General features: G+C 43.4%; 1 protein-coding gene across 8 annotated transcripts in view; it reads right to left on the bottom strand.

Moving 5' to 3' along the window:
• The window catches only part of ANKRD29 (ankyrin repeat domain 29), a 52,175-nt gene extending 40,687 nt beyond the window's left edge, over positions 1-11,488 (bottom strand). For 2 of the 8 annotated variants that reach the window (XM_058692504.1, XM_058692503.1), the window contains exons 1-3: positions 11,356-11,471; positions 10,656-10,793; positions 2,065-4,078 (exon numbers count right to left, since the gene is read on the bottom strand). Coding sequence is in view for 1 of the 8 variants with exons in the window: in XM_058692502.1 (XP_058548485.1) it covers positions 11,356-11,376 (21 nt within the window). In the remaining 7 variants the exon portion in view is untranslated. Of the gene's footprint in view, positions 1-2,064; positions 5,596-10,655; positions 10,794-11,355 lie in introns of those variants that run through there. The other 6 variants (XM_058692508.1, XM_058692506.1, XM_058692507.1 and 3 more) reach the window with 6 other exon arrangements.
• Between the last annotated feature and the right edge of the window lie 12,834 nt (positions 11,489-24,322).

The raw sequence follows: 24,322 nt of genomic DNA, 5'->3' as shown, positions 1-24,322 counted from the left end.
TCCAATTGCCTTTTCTAGAACACATCAATTTGGATCTGTAGCAAACAGTCCATGGCAGGGGAGGGAAGGGCTGGAGGAGAGGCTCTGGAACCAGACAGCACTGGGTTTCAACCCCAGCCTTGGGCAAATGACTTGGCCTTGGTGAGTCTTACACTACCTGACTTGAAAATTACGGTAAGGATTAAATAATATAGGTTAACTGGTGAATGCAGTGCCCAACACATCATAAATGCTTACAGATGCTAGCTTCTTTCTTTCTGCCCACTTTTCTTTACAAAGTTAGGATAGGCAAAAATTTTTTAATATAATTTATTGTCAAATTGGTTTCCCAGTGCTCTTCCCAACAAGTGCCCTCCTCAATGCCCTAGATAGGCAAAATTAAATTCAGAGTATCGATACTAATAAAGAATTTTGTGGTCTCAGGAAATTTTCTAGCATCGACATTATTTAACAAGAGCACTTTTTGGGTGGGCTTAAAACACCTATCTGACCCCAAAGGGCTTTTATGCAAGATATCTTTTAAAAAACTTTTTAATTTATTTTTTAAATTTACATCCAAGTTAGTTAGCATATAGTGCAACAATGATTTCAGGAGTAGATTTCTTAATGTCCCTTACCCATTTAGCCCATCCCCCCCTCCCACAACCCCTCCAGTAACCCTCTGTTTGTTCTCCATATTTAAGAGTCTGTTTTGTCCCCCTCCCTGGTTTTTAGTATTTTTGCTTCCCTTCCCTTATGTTCACCTGTTTTGTATCTTAAAGTCCTCATATGAGTGAAGTCATATGATTTTTGTCTTTCTCTGAGTAATTTCACTTAGCATAATACCCTCCAGTTCCATCCACATAGTTGCAAATGGCAAGATTTCATTCTTTTTGATTGCCAAGTAATACTCCATTGTATATATATACCACTTCTTCTTTATCCATTAATCCATCGATGGACATTTGGGCTCCTTCCATACTTTGGCTATTGTTGATAGTGCTGCTATAAACATGGGGGTGCATGTGTCCCTTTGAAACAGCACACCTGTATCTCGTGGATAAATGCCTAGTAGTGCAATTGCTGGGTTACAGGATAGTTCTATTTTTAATTTTTTGAGGAAACTCCATACTATTTTCCAGAGTGGCTGCACCAGTTTTATGCAAGATATCTTTTAATTATACTGATAAGGGGGGGCGCCTGGGTGGCTCAGTTGGTTGTGCATCTGACTTCAGTTCAGGTCATGATCTCACGGCTCATGGGTTTGAGCACCACGTCAGGCTCTGTGCTGACAGCTCAGAGCCTGGAGCCTCCTTCGGGTTCTGTGTCTCCCTCTCTCTCTGATCTTCCCCTGCTTGCACTCTCTCTCTCTCAAAAATAAACATGAAAAAATATTTTAAAAAATTTTAAGTATACTGACAAGATATTAAATTCAGTATCTCTTTTTTTTAATAAGTTTCTTCAAGGCAGACCTATTTCTTTTTTTTTTAAGTTTATTTATTTATTTTGAGAGAGAAAGAGAGAGAGAGAGCAGGGGAGGGGAAGAAAGAGAGGGAGAGAGAGAATCCCAAGCTGACAATGCAGAGCCCGACATGGGGCTTGAACTCATGAACTGTGAGATTGTGACCTTAGCTGAAACCAAGGGTTGGTTTCTTGGCCTACTGAGCCACCCAGACACCCCTTAAATTCAGTATCTTACTTATTTATGCTAAGTTAAAAAGAAAACACAGCAACATCAGCCACAACACAGAGCCATCTTAGGTTTAATTTTTTTTTTTTCAATTTTTAAGTAATCTCCACACCCAACGTGGGGCTCAAACTCACAACCCTGAGCTCAAGAGTCACATGCTCTACCGACTAAGCCAACCAGGTGCCCCTCCACGGAGCCACCTAAAATGAACAGTGAGGGCACAGGCAAGGTGGCATTTGTTGCTATGAGGATTTCTTTTCTTCAGCCCTTCAGCTCACACACAACTTAGTGCTCTTGTGCATTCTTGGAGGAGAGCGTGGCCAAGCAGGGAGTGCTAAGCAGGTTACAAACATACTTCAAATAGTTTCCTGGCTCAGGTAGGGGGAAAAAGTCACCTCAAATTCCAGATGAACAATTTGCTTTTCCCCCTGAAAGCCTAAATGTGATGGCCCCGGGAATTTTCACGCCGAACTGCCATGGTGACGTTCACACCCGGTGTTTGCGGCTCTTGTTCCAGGCTGGCTCCACTGTTACAGCTGTCAGTAACTGGCTGAAGCAATGGCCAGGCAGGCCTGCCTTGTATCATAAATCACGAAACAATGCCCTTTCAGCAGAGAGATCGCACAAGGCCAAAATGAAGTTTGGAGGGTGAATTAGGAAGAGAACTTAATACGCCAGCCCTGCTGGCTTTTCCTGAAACATGAAGACTTGAAAGTAATAAATTGTAAATCATTTTTAGTGATTTTGTTGTTTCTCTTTAACCCCAAATTATTTTCAAAACCCATCTGCACGCCACAAACTTCTATCGTCATAATAAGCTCTCCAGCTGGGAGCCTCTCCTGCCTTGAGGATGGCTCTGGGGCTTCCTCTCCTGTCAGGGCCAGATTTCCTCGCTTCCTATGAGGTTCTGGAAACTGAGCTTTGTGAACAGCTGTAAAGATTTCATTTTCCCTCAAGTGCGAGAGGTGGAGGCAAGACAGAGAAGTCGATTTGGGGTAAGAAAGAGCTGAGTTCCAGTCCGAAGCCTGCTACTTCCCAGCTCTGTGACCCTGGGCAGGTTATTTAACTTCTCTCCGTCCCAATAAAATGGGACTAATAATGCCAGCAGTAGTACCTCTGCCATGTGTCGTTAGAGGATTAAAGGGGAGAATACGTGGAAACACTGTTTGATGGTGAACACTCAAGAATTGTCGCTATAAATGCTATTCCTCACAGCTCTTTGAAATGCTTGTTCAGGTGACTTAATTTGCTTGGTCACTGGCATGTATTGGGGACAGGGGCACTGGCCAGGGGCTAGAACAAGAGGTAAGAGTGAAACTTGAGCTCTGCTCCAATGGCTTTATGGCCCCGCAGGAAAGCATGTCATGCCAATAGGCATCAGAAATTATTACAGGTGCTAGAGTCGGAATGTGGATAACGTAAGGAGAGCAGAGAATGGCCGAGGCTATATGGGGGGGGGGGGTGGCGGCCAGGAATGGTTTCAAAGAGAAGGAATTCTCAAGAAGAGTCTCAGAAGATGAGTGGGGAACTGGGTAATGAGCATCCCAGGCAGAAAGAGCGGTGAAAGCAAAGACGTGGAGGCTCATCATAGCATTCTGGGAACCGTCACTAGCTTGGAAGGGCTAGACAGAGGGATGGGAGGGGAGAGAGGGCAAGGGACAATGCGGCACTATAGGCAGCGAGGGCCAGATCCCAAAGGATCTGCTGTGCTGTGCGACGGAGTTTGCCGGGGTACTGGGGAGTCAAGGCAGGGTTTTAAGGTGAGGAGATACTATCGGCTTTGTGTTTCAGAAAGGTACCTGTGGCAGCTTCAGGGAGAATGGATTGATGACTGGAGCCAGACTGAGGTCGGTGTCTACAAGGGTTAGGGGACTACCGCATAGACGGGGAAGAGAATTTAAGGGCCCGAGCTCAGGCAAAAATAGCGGGACGGGAGGATTAGACTGTATGTGCAGGAGAAGGTGGGAGAAGGAGGCTGGAACGAGTCCCAGGATTCTGGTTGGAGTGCCCGGTTGAGGCGGTGCCATTCCTTGAAGTGGGAAAACACCGGAGGAGGGGCAGGCTTTGGGAAAAAAAGGAGTTCAGCTTTGAACACGCTTTCAAGTGCCTAAGGGGCTTCCAGGTGGAAACGACTCCCAAAAGAATGGGTAAGTTCTCCCATCACACCGTGGCAGACACATTTAGTGGAGGGCAGGAATCTTGTGCTAATACTAAGTGCTCATTCTGTACCACTCCGTATGTCCTCCGCACATGCTCTCTCGCTGAATCCTCACGGTGGCTCAGTGAAGTGGGTGCCGGTACCAGCCCGCTGCACAGCTAAGGGAGACATGACAGGCAGGCTTCGGGCCTAGGCAGCCTGGTGCTGGGGCTGCCCTGTTAGCCATCACACTGTTCTGCCTCCCTGGAATTCTGTAGACAGCAAGGAATAAGGCAGCATTGACCCCAATGACCTCCTTCCTACCCTCATTCCAAGCTCCTCTTCTGCCAAGACGGAAAGTCCCCTGAACTTCCTTCTCTTTAGGGTCTACACACATCACATTGCCTGGATAGCTTCCAAACCTCCTCTGGGAACGATATGCACATAATCATAAATGCTGTGGAGTGAAACAGGGGCAAGACCTCTAGCCTTTGAAGGAGATGATGCATGTGGAAATGCTTTGCTATTTAACCTCTTTCTTGATTTTTCTGATCTCTACAAAAAGGCCAGTGAGCCTCCCTCGGGCTTGCTGGTCATGATATGAAGAATAGCAACACCAACCAAGGCTGAGATCTTGCTCTTCTAGCCGGTGTGCTAAGCACTTTCACTGCTCTGATGTATTTAATTAGCAGAACAACTCCACGACATTGGTGTTTTTATTATTCCCATTTTTAGGAAGAGGAAACTGAGGCACAGAAATGAATTACTCAAGGTCATACAGTTAGCAAGTAACAGAGCCAGCATTCAACCCCATCTTTGAGTGTAGAGTCTGAGGACTTTCCCTGTGAGAAAGTCCTTTTTTCTCCCCTTTACTTCCAGAATTTTGGCTTACACACTGCTCATTATTATACTAACGGCAATTAGTTACAGGAAGGAAGGGGAGAGGAAACACAGAAGGGAAACTGTTACTTGTACAGAACTGGAATTCTGATTAAAAGCTAATGGGGAGGGGTAGAGACTTTTAAAAGGTAGAGTTCAAAAAAGGTTTAGAATCATGTGGGTTTTGATTGTGCATTTATTAATTCAATCAAGAGAACATGAGCTTTTCTCAGTTATGAATTTCTCTGGCGTTAGAGGCCACGTTAAATAAGAAGAGAATGCAGGACTGAGAAACCTTGCACAGAAGGACACTCCGAGATGTCACTAGCTAGTCTCATCCATTGTCCCCTTTGTGCTAAGTATTTGAAATTTTCAGAATGCTTGATAAACATTAGAGAAGCCTAACCTCTGTGTTGTCAGTATTGCTACACTTCTGAAGGTGATAGGAAACTGATTTACCCCAAGCATTCTGCCTTGGAGGTAGGACCATTCAACACCAGCATTTCCAAACTCAGAACTCAAGACCAGGTGGAGAGTCTGTTTAAGACATATATGTCAGGAATAGGCAAATATATAGAGATAGAAAGGCAGAATAGCAGTTATCTAAAGCTGGGAAGCTAGACAGCTGGGGGCTAGAGTGACTGCTAATGGGTGATGAAAATATTCTAAACTTGATTGTGCTGATGGTTGCACAAGTCTGAATATACTAAAAAGCACTGAAATGAACACTTTACAGGGGTGAGTTATATGGTATGTGATTTGTATTTCAATAAAGCTGTTTAAAAACATGCATGGCTTTGGGCAACCTGGGTGACTCAGTTGGTTAAGCATGACTCTGGATTTTGGCTCAGGTCAATGATCTCACAATCTGCGAGTTCGAGCCCCGTGTTGGGCTCTGCACTGACAGTGTGGAGCCTGCTTGGGATTCTCTCTCCTTCTCTCTCTGCCCATCCCCGCTCTCTCGCTCTCTCTCAAAATAAATGAATAAACTTAAAAGAAAACATATGTGGCTTTGTACATTTATTTTCCTGTAGCTCATCCAAATAATTTTAGCTGACTGGTGAACTGGAGCTGATGATGAGATCATCTACATACTTTCAGAACAAGGATGGAACATACAAGTGCCCATACTTTTGGCCAAGGCATGAGCAGTTTCCGTCACCAAGATGAAACATGGTATTGAGACGCTTTATCCTCTTGGCTAAAACATGCTCAAGAAAGACCCAAGTATTGTTCTTGGGAGACCAATGTTTCCTCTACAGTGGTAACTTCCCTCACTGTGTTAAGAGTCTAACTCCTCAATTTTGTTAGGCTTTTGGCAACCTCAGCCCTGAAGAATAAGTCCTGAGTAGTTGAAACAGCTGTTACAAAGTCAAAAGTCAATGCACCGAGATCTGTGAACTTTATTTCACAAGGACGCCCAGACCCACCCCGAGTTTGCTTTTACTTTAAAAATAATTCTAGGGCGCCTGGGTGGCGCAGTCGGTTAAGCGTCCGACTTCAGCCAGGTCACGATCTCACGGTCCGTGAGTTCGAGCCCCGCGTCAGGCTCTGGGCTGATGGCTCGGAGCCTGGAGCCTGTTTCCGATTCTGTGTCTCCCTCTCTCTCTGCCCCTCCCCCGTTCATGCTCTGTCTCTCTCTGTCCCAAAAATAAATAAAAAACGTTGAAAAAAAAAATTAAAAAAAAAAATAATTCTAACAAACATGTGTCTGTTTTCCCAACCAGAACAAATTAGAACTTGCCAATTATGAAAGATGAAGTTTACTGGAGACAGACTGATAGCAGTGATTGCTGACAGCTTAATGGAGGAAGGAGAAAACACAGAAGCAAAGAAGTCCGTGTGGTTCAGAAGCAAATAGCTCTACATGTGATTACTCTAAGTCATGAATAGGAAGCTAACTTGTGATTTATAATGCTCTGTTCATTCTCCCATAGACTCAGCTAACAATGCCAGGGCTTTTAAACAAAGGCTTTGGAGACCCAGGAATTAGGGCCTATAAGACTTTCTGAGGCCTGTGAAAATAAACCGTTAATCTCTGGCTCTAAAATCAAAGTGAATGAATAAACAGCTACAAAATGTACTATCTTTGTCAACTCCCTTCATTGCTAAATTTGGTATTCAGAAAATATTGATGGCACATGAAAATAATTTGTAGGTCTGATTTTCTCAGTACACAAGAATTATGGGCTATATACGAAAATTGCAGAAAACTCATGGACAAGTGTAAATTAAATGTTATTCATGGCTAAGTTGTTTTTAAAGCAATATTATAAAAACCCTTCCAAAAACGTACAATAAAAAGTCTCTATTATTGGGGCGCCTGGGTGGCTCAGTCGGTTGGGTGTCCGACTTCGGCTCAGGTCATGATCTCGCGGTCCGTGAGTTCGAGCCCCGCGTCGGGCTCTGGGCTGACAGCTCAGAGCCTGGATGGAGCCTGTTACGGATTCTGTGTCTCCCTCTCTCTCTGCCCCTCCCCTGCTCATGCTCTGTCTCTCTCTGTCTCAAAAATGAATAAACGTTAAAAAAAAAAGTCTCTATTATTATCTTGGGCTGTGGGTACATTTTACTACGTTTGATAGGATGGTAGCAAGGGTGAGGGCCGGCTTAGGCGACTGGCCTGTGACTCTGCTTCCCTTGTCCTCAAGCCTTCCCTCAGTGCCGTTTGGAAGTCCACTTCATGGAGAATCAACTCCTCACCCTTAACCTGGCACAGAGCACTTCCTCTGTCTCCCTGCTGTAAGCCCCCAGTACCTCCCACACTAGCCCTGGGGTGGAAAGTGGGGTTAGGCTCTCCTCACTTGTCTTCCAGATCCTGCCCTTCCAGTCACGTGTACAAATCTCTGTTCCTTCACAGCTCAGATCACCCCACCTTCTTGTTCTGGGCTTCACCTCACCTAGTAGCTGTCACCTCCTGATCATTCTCCCTTCTTCACTGCAAATTCTGGCACCTTCCTTTCTACCCACCCCAAATTCTGACCTTATCCTGGCCTCTACTTCACAAAACGTTGATACTGTCCCTCAACCTCACCTCTTTTCCTCTAACTCCAACGGAAGAGGGTTTCCTCCCCACCTGTCTAGTGGGAACCCCTACAACTAATGAAGTCCCATCATGCCTTCCACCTCACCAACCTCCTGAAAGCTTCATCACTCAGCTTAGTCATCCCCTCTATGAAGCCCCCTTATCATTATTTTAAATACTTACTTATTGAGGGGCGCCTGGGTGGCTCAGTTGGTTAAGCGTCTGACTCTTGATTTCAGTTCAGGTCATGATCCCAGGGCTGTGGGATCCAGCCCTGTGTCAGGCTCTGAGCTGAGCATGGAGCCTGCCTGAAATTCTCTCTCCTCTCTCTGCCCTTCCCTAGCCTGCATGTGTTCTCTCAAAAAATAAAATAAAATAAAATAAAATAAAATAAAATAAAATAAAATAAAATAAAATAAAATAAAATAAAAAATAAAAAACTTAAATATTTGAGATTATAGTCTACATACTAAAAAAATTCATCCTTTTAAAAGAAGCATGATTCAGTGGTTTTTAGTGTATTCCTGAGGTTGTATATCTGTCACTATTCCAGAACATTTTCATTACCCTCAAAAGAAACCTCATTAACAGAAAACCTATTAACCTATTAATCTAAAGAAACCTATTAACAATCACTCCCCATCTCCATTCTTCCCTAGCCGCAGGCAACCAAGAATCTGCTTTCTGTCTCTGTGGATTTGCCTATTCTGAACATTTCATATAAATGGGATCATATACCACATGGCCTTTTGTGTCTGGCTTCTTTTACTTAATATAATGTTTTCAAGGCTCATCCACATTGTAGCATGTATCAGTGCTTCCTTCTTTTTTATGGTTAAATGATATTCTATTGTATGGATATATCGTGGTTTGGGCTGAGGATCTGTGTCTCCCCCCAACTCATATGTTGAAGCCCTAATACCCAATGGGATACCCACAATGTGATATCACATTGGGAATTTGGAGGTGAGGCCTTTGGGAGGTAATTAGGTTAGATGAGGTCAAGAGGGTAGAGCCCCATGATGAGATCAGTGTTCTTATAAGAAAAGAGAGAAACACCAGAGCTTCTTCTCTCCTCCATGTAAGGATCCAGTGAGAAGGTGGCTGTTGGCAAGCCAGGAAGAGAGCTCTCACCAGACACTGAATCTACTGGCACTCTGATCTTGGACTTGCCAGCCTTCAGAACTGTAAGAAATTAAAAGCCTGTAGTTTAAGCCACCCAGTCTATAATCGTTTGTTATGGCAGCTCAAGCTAATACATACATTTTGTTTTTAATATAATTTTATTATCAATAATAAACAAATGATAGACATCGGGTTGTTTTCACTTTTTGGCTATTATGAATAACAAAATGAACATCTGTGTACAAGTTTTTGTGTGAACATAGCTTTTCATTTTTGGGGGGTATATATTTAGGAGTAGAATTGCTGGGTTATATGGTAACTCTATATTTAACTTTTTGAAGAACGACCAGACTGTTTCCTAATATGGCTGCATCATTTACACTCCTACCAGCAATGTATGAAGACTTGAATTTCTCTACATCTTGCCAATACCTGACATTGTCTGTCTTGTTGATTACAGTCATCCCCGTGAGCATGAAGTGGTGTCTCATTATGGTTTTGATTTGCATTTCCCCGATGATTAATAGTTTTGAGCATCTTTTCAGGTGTTTATTGACCATTTGTATATATTTTTGGGAGTAATGTCTATTCATCTCCTTTGCCCATCTTTAAATCGAGTTGTCTTTATTTTTTTTTTTATTATTATTTTTAATTTTAAGTAGTTTTCATGCCCAGCGTGGAGCTCAATGAAGGGCTTGAACTCATGACGCTGAGATCAAGACCTAAGCTGAGATCAAGAGTCAGACGCTTAACAAACTAAGCCACTCAGGGGCCCTGGTTGTTTTTTTATTGTTGAGATGTTTGTCATCATTTAAAGATGGTCAAGTGTCTACCATTTTAAAGCAAACAAACCCTTGGCCAACTCCAAATTCCTGCTTCAGCCACTGTTTCTTGCAGAACTTTTTGAAACTGTTTTTGACACTTGTGGTTTCCACCCACTCTCTTTTGAAACTATTGCAGTCTGGCTCCTGAAACTGCTCTGAGCAAGATCACCAGTGGCTGTTTTGCTACTAAATACAAAGGACACTTTTCAATTCCTAGCTTAATTTCTCTGTGGTATTTATCACTGAGTTCCTCCCCATCTTTATCGAAGGACTGGAGATCTTTGACTTAAATCAGCACATGCTAATGATTGTTCTCACAGATCTCTAGCTGTTCTCTGGTTTTCTCAATGGGTTTCTCTTATTCTGCTCATTCTCAAGTCTTCACCTTCTTCAAGATTTTGTCATCAGTCCTCTATTTTCCATTTTTACATGGTATCACTGGGCACATTCACTCTCATGGGTTTAATTACCACTTAACACAGTTCATTCCTACATCGCATCTGTATCTCCTGCCTAGACTATATACTCCTGGGCTCCCAATTTACGTATCTGTCTTACTTGGACTTCCATCCATCCTTAGACTTTACATGTCCCAAACCAAACATTTTATCTTCACCTCTGTAGCCCTCCATAACTCAGGAAATAATATTACAGAATTCCACACACTAAAAATTTTTGGTCATTCACACTTGTTTACTTGCTTCCATCCCAGACAGCTGTTCACTAAGCCCCTACCATTTAGCAAGATGATCCCAGAGGTGCTCCCTTCCTAAACTGTGGCCAGTAATCTTTCTAACATGCAAATCTCAGCATATCATCCCTCTGTTTACATGAGCTACTATAAGAGATGGGATTACCCTGACTTTGGAGCCAGACACATTGTGATTTTAACGTTAACACCACTCACTGGCTGCAAAACTGTGATGAGTTAACTTCTCCACGTTCTAGTCTTCTTGTTTAAAAAAAAAAAAAAAAAGAGAGAGACACACAGGAACGTACCATTTCAAGGGTCTTCCTCAGGATTCAGAAGACGCGCCCAGGTGCCTCTGGCTCAGAATCAGGCACATCAGTATATTTTAACTATTATTTTTATTAAGACCTCTCAACAGAGGCAAATCAAGTATCATCACTTTCATCCTGAAATGTGAAGATTAAATGGAATGACTTTAAACTCGTTGAAAACAAGACTCCTTTGGACACTGAAGCCTGGTAATCAATTGCAGCTCCACTCTGTGCTGATGAGCTCTCAGCTTCAGCGTCCAAAAGATGCTCCGGAGAGGAGGCGACAGTGGTGCCACTAGCATTCCGAAATGAGGACGCAGAACCGGGAATCCTTGCCGCAGCCCGGGTCTGTCCCGAGGCGCGGCCGCAGGGAAGTGCTGACTTCAAGACTCTTCCCCGCCCCGCCCCCGCCCGTTACCCGGGCGACAGTCCCCGCCGCCCCTTCGCCCGGCCGCCAGGCTCCCAGACCCTAAGTACCGAAAGCCTTTGAGGCAGAACCCACACAACCAAAACCACAAACCACAGGAGCCATCCCAGCCAGGTCGCTTCCTCCAGTCCCCCGCCAGCACCCTGGGCGGCGCTCACTCCACCCTGTGGGCCGCGGCGACGGCGACCCCGGGAGGTCCCCAGGTGCGGGCTCGCCGCCGCAGGTCTGCCGCCCGGCCCGGCACTCCCTCCCGGAGCTCGCGACGCTCACCTTGAAGGACATCTTGCACATGTCCGCGGCCGCTCCTGCGCGACCCGCGCGCTTCCGGCCCGGGGCGCCAGCTCCAGCCCGCCCTCCCTTCCCCGCCGCGTTCCGCAGTGGGGCGGCCTCCCGCGCCGCGCGCTCCCGCCGCCACCGCCTCCGACTGGACCGGGGGCGGGGCCACCGGGGGCGGGGCGGGGCCACAGAGGGCTCGGGGTAGAGCGCTGGAGCAGGAGCATCCGAGCCTGCTGTCTGCCAACTCACCTAGCAGACGCTGATCTCCGCTGGCACTGTGCGCACCCCATACATACACGCACGCATACCACACCTGCACACCACACCCACATACCACTGCTCACACAGCCACAATCGCAGTCTCATACACACCAGTGTACAATGCTACACTGAGCACATTCTCCACCAACACACAGTGCTGTCCACACTCCTGTCCACGCACCCTCCCTCTTTCCTACACACAGTCCACGTACATCCTCAATGTTGCTACACATACACACACTCAAGACTCCACACATACACAGGTTCACACATAATGTTACACATACCCCTCTTCCTTTTGATTACACCGGTTACCTCCTCCTTTTGGCCTTCCCCTTCACGGCTGGAGTGTCTCAGGAGCTGTTGACTCCCTCACACATACTTGCTGCTGGCCCAGGGTTGGTTTGGGGGAAATAAAAGCAGAGAGTCACATTTTTTAAATTAAAAAATATATTGTTTTTAAAGCATAAAAGACAATAAAAGTCTTTTTAGAAAATTCAAATGCTAAAATAAAAGTAGCTGTCTCCCACCCTCACAAGGTAGGAATGTACTCATTCCCCCCCCCACCCCCACCACCTCTCTTTGTGTCTCCTTCCCTCTTCTCAACTGAATTGGTAATGAATATTTAATTCAAAAGTAAAAGATAAAAATAAAAAATAAAAGCTTATGATGAAATAAAAAAAATGTTTGTCTGCTATGGATAAATTGTATTACTTTGTGCTTTATTTTGAAATAAAAACATTAAAAATTTTTATAGAAAATTTCAATTTTTAAATCAAGAAAGACTCAAAACTTTGCCTTGCCTTAGGTGTTTATGGATGAGATAGTTTTGAAGTTGCCATGCAACATTATTATGAAGATTGAGCACGGGAGGTTTTGCTTTCATAGTTTTGATAAACAAAAGGAAGGAAGAGAGTATACTTTGAGTGCTGTCTGTGGGGTGGGTATTATGCCCATTCCACAACTGAAAAAACTAAGTTCTGAGAGATGACATAATTTGCTGAGTGATGGCGCTAGACCTTTAATTCAGTCTGTCTTACTCCGAGGCCCTTTTCCTTTCCACTATCACTTGCTGCTCAAAGTTGGTTTTGGCAGTGGTCTGGCCAGGTTGCTGATGGGATTCTTGTGGAAGTCGCGGGAAAGAATATGCCTGGGCATCATCCCATGTGCCTGGCTAAGTTCATTTTCATAATAGAGCCCCCAACAGAACAAAACCCCTGTGATCACCACCAGACAACTCCATCTAAATAGGCCCATCCAAAATTTAACAGTGACGCACCAGGCCTCATACGTGAAACCCTACCTACCCCATCCTCTCTATCCCTACCCTCTCTATCCGAATAATTTCTCACTACCCAGCAGAGTGTCTCCATCCTCGTCAGCAGTTTTGCTTGTTATCACCCTCCCTCCCGTCCCTAGGTCTCTCTTCCCTCCCTCCTCTTCTGTCTGCCCTAACTCAGATCCTGACCTTCCTGGGGTTCCTCCTGGCTTAAGTCCCCCTCCTGCACCCTGCCCTTCAGCCATCTCTCTCCCAGCTTGGCTGACACCATAGTGTCTCGTGTTGCTCCTAGACTTCACTTCTGTTACTTTTGATTCCTCCAGCCGAGTTTAAATTCTTCAAAGCCAGACCCTGGATTTTCTAATATATCTTTCATGTTATTCAGGGGCTAGTTTGCAGCAGGAGAGATGGTAGGTGGTCAAGGTTTAGGAATCATTGATTCAATAGAAGATTCAAGGGATTGTGTTCTCCATGTATCCACGGTCAGATGTCCCACCGCGTCTGTCCGCGGGCATCCATGACTCATGCACAGACATCCGTGTTCATCTCAAATGAGGCCATATTTTCTGTCACCTTCTGTTCACGCCAGCGCAGACTGCCATGTGTATGTTCTCGATGTTGCACTGTCCCAGTTTATGCTCCAGCAGGACTTGATCTAGACAGAACTGTGAAGTAGGTTAGATTGGTCTCCTGAGCAGTCTCCCTCCTCTTTTTTTGTGATCAGGCCCCTTCGCCCCAATTAAGAGTCTGCTCTGGACCACTTGCCTGTCTACATTCTCTGTCTGACTCCCACCCCACATCCTGGCTCGTTAGCTCAGTCTCTTCACTTGGAATTTACATTAGATGAGCCTCACACGTTCCCGAGTGTAGTGGCCCAGCATTGAATAATCTGCCCCGCATCCGTGGCCCCTTTCCTTTTCCGTATCAGAACACTAATTTTGCTCAGGCATCTACCATACTCCTCCTTGGGATGTGCTTCAGGGAGCCCAGCCCCCTTTTCTGCCCAAAGCTCTCTGATCTAAGCTGGTGATAGTGTCTGGATTAGGTGGGGCATGTGACAAATCCTGACCTCTGAGACGTGAGAAGAGGTGTGCTGGGGGCTTCTATAAGAAAGTTTTCTTTGCTTCTAAGAGAGACACCCAGGAGGAGAAGGTCCTTTTTTCCACACTGTCCTGTGTGGATCTGATGCCTGGAAGGATGCAGTCACCTTGTGACCATGAGATGAGGAAAGCTATGTCCTGAGGGTGGCAGGACAAACAGATGGTGTCACTAAGGTCTATGTGGACAAACAGGGGGTGCCTTGTCCCTGGACTTCTTGCTGTGTAAGCCACTTTCTGTTGAAAGTATTCTGATACAGGGTGAGAATGGAAGCAAGGTTTGGGGGACAAAGGGTCAAGAACTTCAGCCACATTGATTAGTGTCCATTATGTGCTTGTATTTTGAATGTCACTGAATTTTATTCTTACTCCAACCCCCTGTGAAAGCTATCATTGATAATGAAATTGAGACTCAGAGTGGATGCAAAACTTGTTCATTATCACAAGGACTGGAAGTAGGAAAGTGGTATTTGGACCCAGGGAAAGAGAGTAGAACTCTTGCTCTGTCTCCCATGCTGTCTTACCAGGTTTGTATGCAAATGTCTATTGAGTAAATGTCAGAATGAAGTTTCCTGTTCTGCATTTTATAACCGTAAGGTTACAGATGATATCCCTCCGAATAAATAAATTGCTGACAAGGAACTATGAGAAGGGGCTGGAGCACTGTAGCCAAGTGGTACACATAGATTTTGATTATTAGTTTTGATAAGTAATATCCCTGCCTTTGGTAGGCAATATCCCAACCTATAACTAAATCCAGGTGATACACATAGATTTTGATTATTGCCTCTGATAGACGATATCCCTACCTGTCTACTCAATAAATATTCTTAACGTGGAAGTTTTAGCCTAATGAAATGAATTTTTTTTTTCTGATTACCAACCCAGAATACAAAAAGAAGAGAAAAAAGCAGAAGACAACAATGGCCTGCCTATAAAACATTTTCCCAGGGTCATCAGGAGTTAAATATACCCCCGATCTTTCCTTAAGCATTCAGTAACATAATCGGAAGTATGTGTACTCTGCTTTTTTTTTTTTTTTAATTAAACATGATCATGTGAGTATTTTCCTCTGGCATTAAAGATTCTTTGAAAACCCTGCATTTAAAATTAGGTACACTATACTCTATTTAGCTTTCCTCCTATTTTAACAGCGTTTAGTCCTTTCTCCTATTGTAAGTCCTTTCTTCAAGGATAAGATCTATAAGTTCCTTTTAGTTTGTATAATTAAAAATAATGCTAATAACTATTTTATACCAAAGGTTTATTCACATTCCTCATTATTTCTTTAGGATACATTCTAGGATTCCAGACGGAAAGCATATGAATATTGTGAAAACTACCAATTCATAAGTAAAAATTGCTTTTTAGGAATGCTACACCAATTGTATACGTCCACCTAAACTGTTACATTGTTATTTGAGATTTTTCTCAAAGCTTCCAATGACAGTGTAAGCAGACATTATAGGCACTAAACTTTCTATGTATCTGTTTGCTTTTTCATACCCCTGCCAGATAATATTTAGATTCTCTTAAATAAATGATATAGAATAAAACAGGGTAAAAATAAAATAAGGATTTAAAAATGGGACTGAGAAAATTGAAAATAGGAAAGATAACGCAAATCTAGAAAAGAAGGAAAGCATAAAAAGAGAAGCAGGAAGGACATACAATTTGCTCTAAGCTTTTTAGCAATCAATGCAGAGGAGAGACACTATCAACCATGATCATGGCTCATCATGTTTGTAAAATCAAAACTCTTCAGCTGCATGAAAGAAGGCCAGCTATTGCAGAGAAAAGTGAAATCATATGGAGCAAGGCACAGTTTCCTCAATAATCCCTTAATGGCACATGCATCAGTGAATTTCACAGAGGTGTTTTGGGGACATTTCTTTATGTAAACTGACAACCTAACATCAAAGCCTTCAGGAAAACCCCAAATAGTGCAGTTTAGGTACAGCATCTTCTGGGCTGGCTTCCAGGAGAATGGGTGGACTACTGACCCTCGGGTGGTCCTGTGTTAAGTACTGTTCCCCTTGAATCATCAAATGACTCAGTTTGAGTCTTATTCTCCAGCTGGTACCTGGAGCACAGTTAGCTTAAGTATGAGGTTGAATCATGTAAACAATCAGTAGAACTAGAAATAAGAAGTCCCCTCTTATAATAGTTCAGAAGCCTGACATGAACTTAAATGGGAGACTATCCACGCAGCCAGGGAATAGATATAGCCCAGGAGGAACCCAAGGTGGGATGCTACTGAGCCTTAGTAGACAGAGTACTTGACCATGGACATCAAGTGCTTCTATGGCCAGAATTTCCCATTACGAGCTAGGTTCTGTCACAAGGTTGGTGGACCCAGAAACAATCCACCCTGAGAAGGTAGTGGCATATCTGGGACCAAGTCTGAGCAGGAACAGATGGCACCAGCAAACTGCACGAGCATGTCGCCAGCACCTCTCTTTCAGTGAGCACTTCCTGTTTGTGGAAAGCCCTTAGGACATCCTGATGGAGAAGGAAAAAGCTTCAGCTTGGTTAGTGGCTTGCTGTTCGAATGGGGGGATGGATATGGGTGTAAGCTGAAGATGGATGGTGGCTGCACTACCACCACTTAGGACTGATGGAGGCTTGAAAACCAGAACTTCAGGTGGAAGACATGGCCACCTACTTTGCATGGAGAGAAGTGGCCCGAGGTTAGATTATACATGACCCACGGACAGAGAAGAATGGCTTGAACTGTGCTCAGGTCCTAGGCAGGAGATAGATTGCAAGACTGGGGAGAAGGGGCCGGGGGTAGAGACCTGTGGGTAGACATATTGGAAGAGGCAGATAATGTGAAGCTTTTTATATTACATACTAACGCACAATGGAGAGCAGTCACCATAAGAGAGGCACTAGATGACCAAATAGACAAAATGACTTTACCAGTTGACATCAACCATCCTCTATTATTGACCTCCCCAGTATTGGCATGATGAGACATGTATGATGTAGCCATGGCAGCAGAGATGAAAGCCATGAATGGGCCTAACAGCATGGACTCCCATTTACCAAATGTGATTTAACTGCTGTGACCACTAACTGGCCAATAACAGGGACCAATCCTTAGTCTCCAGTATGCCGTCATCTCTCGAGGAGATAACCTAATCACTTGGTGGCAAATTGACTACATTTGACACTTGTCATCCTAGAAGGCCAATGATTTATTTTGACAGGAACAGACACAGACTCCAGGTATGGGCTTACCATTCCTGCCCGTGGGGCCTGAGTCACTACCATTCATGAGTTAGTAGAGTGCTTATTCCACAGCACAGAATCCAAAATAGCATTATGTCAAAGCAAGAGACGCACTTTACAGCAAAGAAGGTGTAGGCATGGGCTCATGGCCATGGCATCCACCGGTCATATATTATACCATGTTACCCAAAGCTGACAACCACTTTAGTGGGGTGGCATGTTGAAGGCATTAGCTAAAGTATCAACTTGGAGATAATACTTTATAAGCATAGGGTACTATCTTTCAGCACACAATATGCAGTTATAAATTGAAGAGCTTTCCATAATGCTGTGTCCCCATCACAAGAATATGTGAGTCCGCAGACCAAGAGGTAAAAGCCAGTGACCCCCCTATTCTCAATGAGTTTCTCATGAGTTATTCTCAATGAGTCACTTGCGTTTCTTGTCTCAGCAACTCTACTCTCCGCCAGTTTAGAAGTCCTGGTTCCCAAAAGAAGGAACATTTCCACCAGGAGACACAGTAGTAGTCCCATTGAACTCTAAACTACAGCTGTGGCCTGAGCACTTTAGGCTCTTTGTGTCTACTGGCAGCAGGTTAAGTAGATGAGTCACCATCTTGGCAGTGACATTGAACACCTGAAACCAATATAATGTTATGTCAATTATACCTAAATAAAAAAGGAAAAAAATTATTGCCATTCTTACTCCAATGAGAATAATTTTTAAAATGCTCAGTATGATATTAAAATATGGCATAGAAGCTGTTGGTATGCTGTATCTACTTTGCAGGGTCTTTTGATTGTAATGAGCATGCTGTAGATACTGCTGTTGATTTAACTATTTTTCCTCTGATACCTAAATCTATTTCTTAGGAGATTGGTCCTTTGACAATCTATTCTTCTTTATCATATCTTCTGAAAAGAATGTTCTTTGGGATCTTGTTTGCTAAAATTTTTCTATTGTTCACTGATGAATTAATAAAGTTGTGCTCTGCTTGCTTGCTGAAGCGTGTTCTCTCTTCTTCTATGTGGGACATCTGAATGTTGCTTTGGGTGGAGTACCCTGGCTCACGGAGTCCTGGTCTTTGTATGAGGATTCCATCCTACCTCTTTTTCTCAGAGAGGAGAAGGGCTGCAGCAACATAGAGGAACGTCACAAAATGGCCCCACTATCCCTCCAAGGGGCAAGAGCCATCCAGGCCTTTTCACACTTGGCTTTTTGGTATACTCTAGTAATTTTGCTTTTGTTATCCATCATAGTGATTTAACAAAATGTTAGATTTCCCTCACTTCCGTGGTAGGATTTGATGATGCTTTCTTGAGGGCCAATTGCCTTTGGCACAGTTCCATCAAGTACTTTGCAGTTGTGTGAGTTGACCTATATGTGACCGTGACCTATATGTGGCAGGTTTTCCAGGAGTTTCATCTATGACCCAGTGGACTAAACACTGTGGTAGAAAGGCCAGCCCTACAGCTTTCACCTCTTAGCCAGTTGCCTAGATTTTTGTCTTAAGTGTTTGATTTTCATTTGGGTGCTTAGCATTATTGTGTAACTCTCTCAGCTTCCAGGGCTTTGAACATTTATTTAAAGACAGTCGGGTTAATAATTGGAAAGTACCCTCTCACTGATCTGGCCCTTGGGAATAAGAGCTTCTATCATGGATGGGCCCAGAAGTGCATCCTAACTGAAGCTGCTTTTAGCATTCCACTGGGGCTGTGAAGGGGCTGGCGGTGCGAGAGCATTATCTTTTAATGTACTAAGAACCCTGAGTCCTTATGTTTTATTGCCAACTTGCTAAACCCATAAAGGGCAAAAGTGTAGTAGACACATACACACAGTCTTAGTTCCAAATTATTTGCAAAGTTGGCATTTGTTTCGCTTAGTCTTTACTTGCACCAAAACCATTTAAGAGAAGCCAAAAAAAGCTGAGTTCGTTCCTTAGGGAAAATGGGCTAGAAGACTCCCATGATTTGGACATTCTCCCACAGCCTTACATGGGAGTGAGAGTGAACTTCAGATTTAATTTTGTTTGTGGAGAAAACAGATTCCCTCCCTCCAGAGTTGAAAAAGCAGAATATAATGTTTTTATTAACATTTGGCTTTGGGTGTCCTTGTTCGACCAATTATATGTAATGCACTCAACTGTATCTTAAAAACTGTGCAAATCTCAAGTGTGACAGGGGGCTTATTCTTTCCATGAGGGTTCCTTGGTGGGCTTCCTACAGCTGAGAGGTAGGATGGGTTACAGGGACTTCAGTGAGATTGAACATTAGACTGTGAGTCACATGAAATCAGAAACCATTTTGCCTCAATCTTTTCACAGTCCTATGCCATGTCCAGCCCCTAGCATATAGTAGGTACTCACTGAGTATTTTTGAATGAATTAATGAATGGTCACAAATTATCTAAGGATCCACAAGCTTCTCAGATATGGAACGAAAGCTTCTGATACTCTTTTCTTTAATGAGATTTGGAGTCTATGTTTGTGTGGTTCCTTCATTCAGCAATCTAAGGCATGTGGTACTAGCTTCAGTGAGGCCATTGGACAGGCAACAATAAAGGACATCATCCTATTTTCCCATGAGGGCCACCATCATGGCTTCACTGAAAGCAGAACCTTACCCCCCTCCCCCCACCAAGGACCTCTCATCACTGGTCTCAACATGGGGCTGGAAGGACCCTGAGGGGCTTAAAACTTACTCCTAAGGGGTTTGACTCCATCTTTGCGTGTTTGCATGTATTTTAAATTAGCTGGTCTCCTTGTATGTATGTGTGTTGTGTGCCCATGTGTGTGTGCGTGTGTGTGTGGGGGGCTCTGGAATTATGAATTTGAACCAGGGACCTTTTGCTTGTACACAGGATGTCCCTGAACCCCAACTCGCCACTCCCCAAGAGGTGCAGATCAAGCCAAGCTTAGATCATAGCCCTTCATTGGGCACTGCTGGCTTTGGTGCATTTTGAGCATTGGGCACTGCTGGCTTTGGTATAGGATTCTCAGTTCCCACTGAGATGAGGCAAATGAAATTGGGGCTGAAGAAGGAGCCACAAGCAGAAAGTGGAAAGGTATGGGGGAGAAATCCAAGTGATTTCACTGGAAAAAGAAATGTAAGCAAAAGCTCTGGGGAAAGCCACAATCAAACACAACTTCCAGACAAAATAGTTCTTATAACATCTGCCTTTTGTCTGGTAGAGGTATTATAATGCCACGGTGATGTGCACATCCCAGGATGGGACCAATGTCCTGAGTTGTTCCATAGTAAGTATTGTCAGGGCTGGGACTCAGCAGGTGACCCGAGGGCCATCTACTCTGGCTCATTCTTGGAGCTAGTCAGGCTCACTGAGGGGGTAGGGATCCAGGGAGCTCTACAGAAAGCGAAGAAGCCTGGAGGCTGATGCAATGTCCTGGGGGCCTGGGGGCAGACAGTAGGTGGTGGGCACAGCAGGCCAGCTGACCAGAGGATCTTATGGCAGTGAGAGCTTCTACAGGAGTCCTGACAAGGCCCTCCAAGACCCTGGGCTCCAGCAAAGAAAAAAATGGGCAGCAGGGAATTAGGTCCTGTAAAGGAATCATCAAGTAGAAACAGAAATGCTATGGTTAAGGACCGATGTTTCATGGCAAGAGCAAGGGAAGCTTCCAGGTTCTGAGAAACCAGGATCCCAAGGAGGACCCTGACAGAAATTCACACACAATGGGTCAAGACTACTTCTAAAATGGGGCATAAAAGTAAGAATAGCTAGCCAAATTGGATGCATCCCGGCATTGCATTGGACCCTTTCTAATGATGATTTCATTCAAAATTCACAAAACTCATGCCAAGGGTAAACTTTTTCAGATGAAGAAACTGAGACTATAAAGGGATTATTTAATTTGCCCGAAGTCACAAGGTCACGGAAGGTAGTAGAGGGAGGAGCTTGCACTTAACCCCATGTCTGTAACTCTACAACCTGTGTTTTTAATGAAAGTACACTCCATGGTGGAAGCTTGGTCAGGGAGCAGAAACAAGGTGAGGGGCAATGAGAGTGAGCACCAGTGGGGTCAGTCCAGCAGGCATGTTCATGTACATTGTGTCATTTAACCTTCACGGTGTCCTTGTCCTCCTTTTGTTTTTGTTTGATGAGGGATCCAAAACATATAAAGATGAAGTGGCTTGCCTAAAATTACACAGAAAAAAAAGGCAACAACCCAATAAATGGGACTACATGTCAGAGCAAAGCCAACAGCAAGACTGCCCTGAGGCCGATGTGCCAAGGGAAGGAAGAGAACTATGAATTCAGTATGTAATATCTGCTGTACATCCAGGCCTCCTTAATCTGAAAGCCAAGTTAGTAAGGGTCCTTTAGGGTAAAGAGCAATTTTGAACATACATAACTTTAAGGAGTCTGACTTCCTATACTAAGTGTAAGGACAGGCTTTCACCTGATATAACCCAATGATGCATTTCGTCTCCATAACAAATGAGTCATGGATTTAGTCTTTACTGAGTTCAACACCTTTACCTCATCTCTTTGCTCAAAGGCAGCTAAATCAGTAGGTGCTATTATGGAATAAGTGAAAGCTAATTTTAACTTTAGCTATGCGTCATTACTTTTGAGTTCTCTAAACTTGGGTGTAATTATTACTCATACCAAGCTAAGAGAATTAGGCAGGTTATTTCATGCCTTTTAAAAAAGCAGTGTGAAACTCTGACTTTTCATATTTGTTGTATGTACAGTTGAGTGAATGGTAAAGACTTAACATAATATTGGAGCATCGTAGAATTAGGAATTACCCACTAAGTTAACAATCAGTCAATGAACAAATGTTTTTTGTTGCCCACTCTGGGTCCTGCACTGTTTTAGGCATGAGGCTATAAGGTCTTTTGGAGAGGTCATTTAGACTAGTGCATATTTAACTATCTGTGAAGAAAGACCATTTAAAAAACTCTTTTTTTAAAAGTTTATTTACTTATTTTGAGGGAGAGTGAGAGAGCATGTGCGAGTGGGGGAGGGGCAGAGAGAGAGAGGGAAAGAGAGAATCCCAAGCATGCCCAGTGCTGTCAGCTCAGAGCCCGATATGGGGCTGGAACTCAGAGTGAGATCATGACCTGAGCTGAAACCGCTTAACCGACTGAGTCACCCAGGTGTTCCCCCCAAATTCTAATCCATTGTTGACCAATATTTTGTAATGTACAAAAAACTTGGTTATGAGAAAAATAATCACATTGTTGATGTCATGGCAACATCAAATCGCTAGAAAGTTAAACACTCTCAACTTTTATACTTTTTTCATTACAACAACATTTCGTGGACTGGTAGTGGTTCACAGACCTCACTTGGAGTAGCACTGATTTAAACAAGGCTTGACCACTATGGAACCATCTCAACAATGGAAAGACTGGTTTTTGCTGGTGTTTCTTTCCATTTTTTTTTTTCTTTTTGCTTCTCATGTTAGTGGAATTGCCAATGCCTGGTGATAATTTTTAAAGAAACTCTTTGTTTCAAGGTAAACCGCACTTTCCCCAACTGAGAGATAAGGGGGAAAGGCTTCCTTCAAAGGCCGACTTATAAAAGGCACATAAAGAATGAAAGAAAGAAATATAAAATATAACACGAAGCTGAGGGAAAAAAATGAAGCCAAGGCTATGTTTGCAAACAAGGATCACAAATGGTCAAGAAGTTACTTTTAGAGAAAAACTATGACTCACAAGATAGCTACAAAAGGAGTATGTGACTGTGTGGATTCACATAGATGGAGAATGAAGAAATCTATTTTTATAGAATTGCCCTTTCTGGCACTGTTCTTGATGCTGTGGCAGAACACATATTCACAAGAACTTTTTTTTTTTTTTTTTTTTTGGAATGAAGTTAACAGAGCATTTTGGCAAGAGCAAAAAACAGGGCATGAAATTCATGAGATCAAATTTTTCTTTGCTTACCCAAGAGCAAAAGCCAAAAAATAAAAAGAAAAAGTGAGAAGAGATAAACTGAATTTGTCTTAAAGGCATTAACTTCATAGGAAAAAATTCTAAATACAAAAGTCACATTCTAAAATCTCAATCTCTCAGAAGTGTCTTGAAGTAAAAACTTCCTCACCCTAACTGGAGAGAGTGTTTTCTGTATTTCACTTCAAATGCTAAGTCAAGGTATTTAAGAATGGAACATGCAAATGGCGGGTGATATTTATCAGGTATATTGATGAATAAGAAGAGACAAGATTCTGGTGTTGTGGTTGTTTGTTGGTGCATAATAGACCACCCTAAAATCCAGCAGCTTAAAACGACTACAGATGGTCCCTGACTTGGAATGAGTTTGACTTAGACTTTTTTGACCTTATGGTGGTGTGAAGGTGATACACATTCAGTAGAGACTGTACTTTGAATTTTGAATTTTGATCTTTTCCAAGGCTAGCGATGGGTTGGGTACCATTTTTCCTTGTGCTGCTGGGCTGTGTGGCAGCTGCACCCCCAGTCAGCCACACCATCATGAGGGGCATCAACTGATACACTTACAACCATTCTGTACCTGGACAACCATTCTGTGTTTACTTTCAGTACAATAGTAAATTAAATGAGCTCTTCAACACTTTATTTATTTATTTATTTATTTAAATTTACATCCAAGTTAGTTAGCATATAGTGCAACAATGATTTCAGGAGTAGATTCCTTGTGCCCCTTACCCATTTAGCCCATCCCCCCTCCCACAACCCCTCCAGTAACCTTCTGTTTGTTTTCCGTATTTATGAGTCTCTTCTGTTTTGTCCCCCTCCGTGTTTTTTTTTATTATTTTTGCTTTCCTTCCCTTATGTTCACCTGTTTTGTATCTTAAAGTACTCATATGAGTGAAATCATATGATTTTTGTCTTTCTCTGACTAATTTCACTTAGCCTAATACCCTCCAGTTCCATCCACGTAGTTGCAAATGGCAAGATTTCATTCTTTTGATTACCGAGTAATACTCCATTGTATATACATATATACCACATCTTCTTTGTCCATTCATCCATCGATGGACATTTGGGCTCTTTGCATACTTTGGCTATTGTTGATAGTGCTGCTATAAACATGAGGGTGCATGTGTCCCTTCGAAACAGCACACCTGTATTTCTTGGAT

The sequence above is a fragment of the Neofelis nebulosa genome, chromosome 11 (genome assembly GCF_028018385.1).
Source record: "Neofelis nebulosa isolate mNeoNeb1 chromosome 11, mNeoNeb1.pri, whole genome shotgun sequence".
NCBI lineage: Eukaryota > Metazoa > Chordata > Mammalia > Carnivora > Felidae > Neofelis > Neofelis nebulosa.
Note: the sequence above shows the minus strand (reverse complement) of the source record. Positions and strands in the feature narration are given on the sequence as shown.